At 39.9% G+C, this 8,645-nt stretch overlaps 1 protein-coding gene across 1 annotated transcript in view; it reads left to right on the top strand.

Annotated features, from left to right (window-relative positions):
* LOC138963631 (delta-like protein A) overlaps positions 1–8,645 on the top strand; it is a 49,085-nt gene that overhangs the window by 19,028 nt on the left and 21,412 nt on the right. Inside the window, exons 3-4 of the mRNA XM_070335478.1 lie at positions 63–254; positions 1,560–1,652. Of these exons, the coding sequence (XP_070191579.1) occupies positions 63–254; positions 1,560–1,652 (285 nt within the window). The remainder of the gene's footprint in view (positions 1–62; positions 255–1,559; positions 1,653–8,645) is intronic.

Here is an 8,645-nt window from a genome sequence, read left to right as displayed (position 1 = left end):
AATGCTTTTGGAACACGTCTTCCCTTAGCAATGTACATGCATGTCGTTTTTTCGCTGGACAGGGAATAGCCATAACAGCCGTCTGTACCCGTTCACCATTACTGTGGACGGTCAGACCTGTGTCAGCGTGACGTCAGCAGCAAGCAACAGGGAGGACTTAGTCACGTGCTCTTCAGTGATGTACGGACGGGTGGTGCGTCTTAACGTAACAATGCCTGGTCGGATGCTGAACCTGTGTGAATTTCAGATATTAGGTAAGCTAACAACACTAAAGTCATTAATCTACGAGACAAAATGTGACCCTCCACCACGAAATGAGTCGCATGTCACCTCGTACGGTTCTGCGCTAGGCTTAATGTAAGTCCGGGGAGTGTCTGGTAACAGTGTGAGGGTCACCTTAGTCACAGGTTTATAACTCAAACAGTTTTCGCTCTTTTCTAAAACGGTTTTCACCACTGGATAGAGCATAAAAAACTCTTTAGGAAATTGTAAAAATATGAAAATCATGCAAAGGTGACATGCGACTCATTCCGTGGTGGAGGGTCACAAATATCAATAGCATTTCAGAATGAAACAAATGTGCAACATCTTCTCCTTCTTGCCTTGTGTGTGTGTGTGTGTGTGTGTGTGTGTGTGTGTGTGTGTGTGTGTGTGTGTGTGTGTGTGTGTGTGTGTGTGTGTGTGTGTGTGTGTGTGTGGCTTACATTTAAATGAACAAGTTTGGTGAAGAAAATACCTTGTTTATGAAAATTAATTAGTGAATGTTATCGTACAGAGGGAATACTTTTTTCCCCACCTCGTTCGCTATGCGCTTCGTTCAATAATGAATTTTCTCGATTTGCTCTATAAATCCTATAGTGCACTGGGATGTCTCAATAACCTAACAAATAAACTTATCTGACAAAACGACAAGTAGCTCGCTCGGAAGACACACACAAGGCAATGATTCATATTATGCAATTGCTTATTGGTAACCGTATGAGCAAAAAGGATGAGTTGATTGAAAACCGGTTACATAGGACCGAAGTTTATTACTTGTGAAGATTCACGAAAGGTATGATTCTTTTGAGATAGAGGGCATGTAGAATCGCCACATGACGAAAACGAATTTATGGCCGTTGAAAGGACGTGTGTGTTTGATATTTTGAGCAAAATAGTTGGTGTTACATACATAGTTTGAACAGTCATATTTAATCGACAACAAGACTACGGGATTGTGTTCGTTAGAAGGGTTATATTGACAAATACGCTTGCAGCGCATAAGTTTTCCGCAAATCAATCCATGTTTGCAAACACATAATCAGATCAATTACCTGTTGTTTCACATCAGAAGCTGTTTAAATGGCTGATAACTCATAACAATTTGTGGTGATAACATCCGTATCAAGCATACACCATCATTGATGTCTCTCTTGCCAAACTGCAACCCAACCAGTGTCTCAGCCATTTTCCATGCTATGCTTTGTATGCAACTGTAATTCGACTGATCTCTTGTGCACGTGGTCTGTGTTTTCTGACATTTTCGCTGAAAATGTTCTATATGCTGGAATTGTTTTCAGTATGCAAGGAGGGCTTCTATGGTCTTGACTGTTCTACTTCTTGTGACACGAGCTGTGACGGAGGGTGCAACAGGATTACTGGTCACTGCACACGTAAGTTTAAGCCTTGTCTGAGAATGAACGTTTTCCGGAAATAACGCTGTCAGGATTTGTAAGCGCTGTGGTAGAGTTGCGCCTCGCTTTAGGGTGACAAGCAATAGCATGTGGTCGACTCTTTAAACCCACGATCGCAGCGAATAACTGACTTCGGTGTGCATGTTATTTTCGAACTAGACTAAAGCCTGTCTTACACTGTGCCGAATATCCTTACGAATATGAAAAGGTTGTATTCGGCCAAAAAAGAGACGAATGGACAGAAAAAAACAGAGAAAAATCAAAGGCTTACGAATCCTTGCGAATGCCATACGAATGGTTGCGACGGCTTGCGAATGTCTACCGATCATTGCGATTGTATACGAATCCATATACGGATTTATTACGAACGTTGCGAGTGGTCTTGCGAGTGTTGCGAGTGCTTGCAAACATTTGACGAATAAAACGAGTATGCAATTCGCATTGTTCGTAATGTTGCTCTTACACCCTGGCGAATTTCCCTTGCGAATAGAATTCGCCAATAACTCGTAATAATCGGGACATGGTCGCAAGACATTCGTAAATGTTCTTAACCATTCGCCACCATGCTCCTAATATTCGCGGTTTTTCGGTCAACAGAAGTAGAAGGTATTAGGACTTGTGTGGGTTGCATGTTATTGGTAATCCTGTACCTTACGAAACTGACCTCTGCAATCCTTTGTATAATGTACAGTAAACGTGGCCAAAGGTAAGAACTGCAGTCAGATCAGCACTTACAGCAGCCAAGGAGCGGCCAGTCACGCTGCCGACGGCAACACGGAAGGAGACTTGTTCAAAGGCAGCTGTAGTCACACGGCCGAGAATGACCCATCCGGCGTGTACCCCTGGTGGGAGGTGGACCTGGGCGGGACGTACCCTGTCCATAATATCACCGTCTGGGCACGTGATGGCGGAACTGGCAACATTGGTTCTCACTGTAAGCACTTCTTAACAATTAATAACTCTTTCCGACCAAAAACCAAAACAATTTCTAAAACCATATTTTTATGTAACGGCTGTTAGTCAGTGATATTTGATTGATTGATTGATTGATTGATTGATTGTTTGATTGATTGATTAATCAATTGATTGATTGATTGACTGCTTGTATGCATGTTTGGTTGTCTAAAAAGTCAGAGAGAGAAAGAGAGAGAGACAGAGAGAGAGAGAGAGAGAGAGAGAGAGAGAGAGAGAGAGAGAGAGAGAGAGAGGGATCAGATGGATGTGGATCAAGTGTACCTTTACTTTCGCAATAACTTAAGTGTTGTTTTACTGCTGAATAGGGAACGACCGTCTGTACCCGTTCACCATCACAGTGGACAACAAGACCTGTGTCAGCGTGACGTCACCTCCGACAACCAGGAGTAACTCAGTGACGTGTTCTTCAGTGACGTACGGACGGGTTGTGCGACTCACCTTGGACAAGACGGACCAAACGCTGAACCTGTGTGAATTTCAAGTATTTGGTAAGCTGCTCAAAGACTCTGAAATATTTACCATACCAGAACGAAATATAATACTACCAACATCATGATAAAACGGTCCTTGAAAACAGGAAACACCCTGTAAGCTAACACGCTTGGATGTATAATACATGCATTTTCTGTTGTAGAACTTCTTTTCAGAATCCATGCTGTGTCACTTTAAGTAATGTAGAACGAAGTAATGTAGAACAGTGGGGAATTGTGGCACTTTTGAGATAAAGACCTTCCCGAACCGTCACTCGACAAGGGCCCCCTTGTAAATCGTGCAAAACAAATCCCTGACTTGCACGAACAAAGAGTTTTGAATAATCATGCATTTGCTCGGCTTCCAGACGAGTGGACGTAAACTGATAGAACTATCAAGATAAGTTTTGTGTGAATATGTGTTTGTCTGTTCACTTAAAAGACCGTTGGATCGAAATATATGTGAATGTATTGTTTTGTCAATAACAAACGTTCCAACAACCTACCTATCTTGGTTTTTTTTTATTCTGAATTTTGGAACGTTGGCAGTCTCTTTGTTTTTGGATTTTTCAGTGTTCAAATAGTTTACAGATACAATGACTTCTTTTTATATTTAGTCAAGTTTTGTTTATATTTAGTCAAGTTTTGACTAAATATTTTAACATCGAGGGGGAATCGAAACGAGGGTCGTGGTGTATGTGTGTCTGTGCGTGTGTGTGTGTGTGTGTGTGTGTAGAGCGATTCAGACTAAACTACTGGACCGATCTTTATGAAATTTGACATGAGAGTTCCTGGGTATGAAATCCCCGAACGTTTTTTTCATTTTTTTTATAAATGTCTTTGATGACGTCATATCCGGCTTTTCGTGAAAGTTGAGGCGGCACTGTCACGCCCTCATTTTTCAACCAAATTGGTTGAAATTTTGGTCAAGTACTCTTCGACAAAGCCCGGGGTTCAGTATTGCATTTCAGCTTGGTGGCTTAAAAATTAATTTATGACTTTGGTCATTAAAAATCTGAAAATTGTAAAAAAAAAATAAAAATTTATAAAACGATCCAAATTTACGTTTATCTTATTCTCCATCATTTGCTGATTCCAAAAACATATAAATATGTTATATTTGGATTAAAAACAAGCTCTGAAAATTAAATATATAAAAATTATTATCAACATTTTTTTTTCGAACTCGATTTAAAAACACTTTCATCGTATTCCTTGTCGGTTCCTGATTCCAAAAATATATAGATATGATATGTTTGGATTAAAAACACGCTCAGAAAGTTAAAACGAAGAGAGGTACAGAAAAGCGTGCTATCCTTCTCAGCGCAACGAATGTATACCCCGCTCTTCTTGTCAATTCCACGTGCACTGCCTTTGCCACGGGCGGTGGAGTGACGATGCTACGAGTATACGGTCTTGCTGCGTTCAGTTTCATTCTGTGAGTTCGACAGCTACTTGACTAAATATTGTATTTTCGCCTTACGCGACTTGTTATATTTAGTCAAGTTTTGACTAAATATTTTAACATCGAGGGGAATCGAAACGAGGGTCGTGGTGTATGTGCGTGTGTGTGTGTGTGTGTGTGTGTCTGTGTCTGTGTGTCTGTGTGTGTGTGTGTGTGTGTGTGTGTAGAGCGATTCAGACTAAACTACTGGACCGATCTTTATGAAATTTGACATGAGAGTTCCTGGGTATAAAATCCCCATACGTTTTTTTCATTTTTTTGATAAATGTCTTTGATGACGTCATATCCGGCTTTTCGTGAAAGTTGAGGCGGCACTGTCACGCCCTCATTTTTCAACCAAATTGGTTCAAATTTTGGTCAAGTATTCTTCGACGAAGCCCGGGGTTCGGTATTGCATTTCAGCTTGGTGGCTTAAAAATTAATTAATGACTTTGGTCATTAAAAATCGGAAAATTGTAAAAAAAAAATAAAAATTTATAAAACGATCCCAATTTACGTTTATCTTATTCTCCATCATTTGCTGATTCCAAAAACATATAAATATGTTATATTCGGATTAAAAACAAGCTCTGAAAATTAAATATATAAAAATTATTATCAAAATTAAATGTTCCAAATCAATTTAAAAACACTTTCATCTTATTCCTTGTCGGTTCCTGATTCCAAAAACATATAGATATGATATGTTTGGATTAAAAACACGCTCAGAAAGTTAAAACAAAGAGAGGTACAGAAAAAACGTGCTATCCTTCTTAGCGCAACTACTACCCCGCTCTTCTTGTCAATTTCACTGCCTTTCCCATGAGCGGTGGACTGACGATGCTACGAGTATACGGTCTTGCTGAAAAATGGCAGCTACTTGACTAAATATTGTATTTTCGCCTTACGCGACTTGTTCTGATATGCTGCTGTTCAAATCACTGCTGTCGGCATCTGTTAAACCAATCTCTTCATCAACTGGTTCACTTTCTACCTCCTATTTTTACATTTAGCCAAGTTTAATGTTTTAACATAGAGGGGGAATCGAAACGAGGGTCGTGGTGTATGTGTGTGTGTGTGAGTGTGTGTGTGTGTGTGTGTGTGTGTGTGTGCGCGCGCGCGTGTGTGTGTGTGTGTGTGTGTGTGTGTGTGTGTGTGTGTGTGTGTGTGTGTGTGTAAGTGTAGCGATTCAGACTAAACTACTGGACCGACCTTTATGAAATTTGACATGATAGTTTCTGGGAATGATATCCCCGGACGTTTTTTTTCTTGTTTTCGATAAATACCTTTGATGACGTCATATCCGGCTTTTTGTAAAAGTTGAGGCGGCATTGTCTGTCGCGATACGCGATATTTCCTGCGCCTGTTTATATTTTATTTACGCGTCATTGTTTCAATGACGTCGTTCGGTTTATTGACGCAGTGTTCCGCCATTGTCTGTGTTTGTTCTTTTTCATCATAAGTTGTGTGAGTCGCCATGGATCGTTTCTTCGGGTTACCATATGACTTGTTGATGAACTATGCCTTCGATTGGTCGGTCGATGGGAAACGTTATTCGAGCGGACGCCATGTAGCAAGAAGGACGGATTGTTTTAACTAATCTATCGTCGTACCTTTCTAAGCCGATCGTATCATTATTGACACATGTGTTTCTGTAAGATACATCATAATCCTCATCAATCCAGGAACTGACCACCGCGCAATTTTTACATCAAGACGTCTTTTGTTGAGGAAAGGATTTTCTTTTCTTTTACTCTCATTTTCTGGAGAACTGTTTCTGTAACCAACGAGGACCTGGAAGATACATCATAATCCTCATCAACCCAGGTCCTCGTTGGTTACAGAAACAGTTCTCCAGAAAGACGTTATATTGAATCATAACAACCTTACCATCACAAGTTTCATCGGATCTGTGATAAATATCATCCATCATTAACCAGTGGTACTTGTTTTAGTTGTTATAAAAAACAAAAGCGAGTGCAATATGATTGAGTGATTATTCTTTTATTTTCTTTCTTTATTCTGAACCTGCTCCAGATCATTGGAATTATTCATTTTGTTCTCATTCAATTATAAAACACTCCATAAAACGCGACACTGTCACACTCTCATTTTTCAATCAAATTAATTGAAATTTTGGCAAAGCCATCTTCGACGAAGGTCAGTCTTTGGTATAAGATTGCATTTCAGCTTGGTGACTTAAAAACTAATGAATGACAGAAACTTGTACTTAACATTTTGTTTTATTAAACGATCCAAAAACAATTTCATCTTATTCTTCGTCATTTTCTGGATTACAAACAAGCTCTGAAAATTAAAAATATGAAAATTATGATTAAAATCAATTTTCCAAAATCAATTTAAAAACAATTTCATCTTATTCCGTGTCGGTCCCTGATTCAAAAAACATATAGATATGATATGTTTGGATTAAAAACAAACTCAGTAAGCTAAAAAGAATAGAGATATAGAAAAGCGTGATATCCTGCTCAACGCGACCACTACCGCACTATTCTGGCTTGTCGATTTCACTGCCTTTGCCACAAGGGGTGGACTAACGAAAATACGAGAATGCGGTATTGGTCAAAAAAGCAGTGCGTTCAGTTTCATTCTGTGAGTTCCACACCTTGACTCAATGGTGTTATTTCGCCTTACGCGACTTGTTTAAAACTGAACACATCTTTAAAGTGTTCAAGCCATTCTGCAATCCGTATTTTATCACTGACTTCAGACTTCTTTTCACATCCAAAACTTTTTAAACGATTCCAAAAAACAGACGATTTGTTAATATTGAAAAACAATTCATCTTTTTTCGTTGTTTTAATAAAGCACGGTATTCTTTGTTGGCCTCAACATATTCAACCAGCTCTTTGTCGTCACGGGTTTGACGAAAAATATGTAGTTTACCTCTCACTCCTTTTCTGGTTTCCCTGCATTCTTCATCAAACCACTCTGCCTCCTTACATTGTGTCAAGAGAGAGAGAGAGAGAGAGAGAGAGAGAGAGAGAGAGAGAGAGAGAGAGAGAGAGAGAGAGAGAGAGAGAGAGAGAGAGAGAGCGGGACAGAGAGAGAGAGAGAGAGAGAGAGAGAGCGGGACAGAGAGAGAGAGAGAGAGAGAGAGAGGGAGAGAGAGGGAGAGAGAGAGAGAGAGAGTAGAGAGAGAGAGAGAGAGAGGGGGGAACAGAGAGAGAGAGAGAGAGAGAAAGAGGCGGGACAGAGAGAGAGAGAGAGAGAGAGAGAGAGAGAGAGAGGGGAGAGAGAGAGAGAGAGCGAGAGAGAGAGAGAGAGAGAGAGAGAGAGAGAGAGAGAGAGAGATAAAGAGAACTCAGAACTCAGAACTTTATTACATAAGGATAAAGGTTTTAGGCTTAGCCTAATCTTCCAACCTGAGAGAGAGAGAGAGAGAGAGAGAGAGAGAGAGAGAGAGAGAGAGAGAGAGAGAGAGAGAGAGAGAGAGAGAGAGAGAAAGAGAGACCCCTAATGCTATTATCCTTCCTGAATAAAGTTGTCGAGTTTGAATTCGAGTTCGAGTGCATGCATACCTTGTTTCTGAATGTTTGAGTGACAAATGTTTGATATGAAACTAGTTTTAGTTTGCCCGGAAGGCTTCTACGGACCAAACTGTTCCACGCCCTGTGACGAGAACTGTGAAGGAGGATGTGACAAGACCCGTGGTTACTGCACACGTAAGTTTTACTTTTATTAACTCAAAATTAGCAACAGCTAAATATATTTGTGTTTTTATTGCTGTTGATGTTGTTGTTGTTGTTGTTGTTGTTGTTGATTTTGTTTTTATTGCTGTTGATGTTGTTGTTGTTGTTGTTGTTGTTGTTGATTTTGTTCCAGTATGTATTCGCTGTTATAGCTTTTGCCTTTGCTACCAAACATACATAATTGTGTCGACATTATAAGCTTTATATTTGTTACACTGGTGTACGTGTAATCATATTAACAGGAAGCTAGAATGTCTGGTTCTGACAGTATTTTAGTTATTACCGCAAAGGATACGTCCAATTTTTTGTCCCTAGTAAATTTTTGCACAAACTAACTTCGAAGTCTTAACACCTTCGAGGTGCACGCAAG

Source organism: Littorina saxatilis, linkage group LG4 (genome assembly GCF_037325665.1).
Source record: "Littorina saxatilis isolate snail1 linkage group LG4, US_GU_Lsax_2.0, whole genome shotgun sequence".
Taxonomy (NCBI): domain Eukaryota; kingdom Metazoa; phylum Mollusca; class Gastropoda; order Littorinimorpha; family Littorinidae; genus Littorina; species Littorina saxatilis.
The sequence above is the reverse complement of the archived record's forward strand: the minus strand, read 5'-3'. Positions and strand labels throughout refer to the sequence as shown.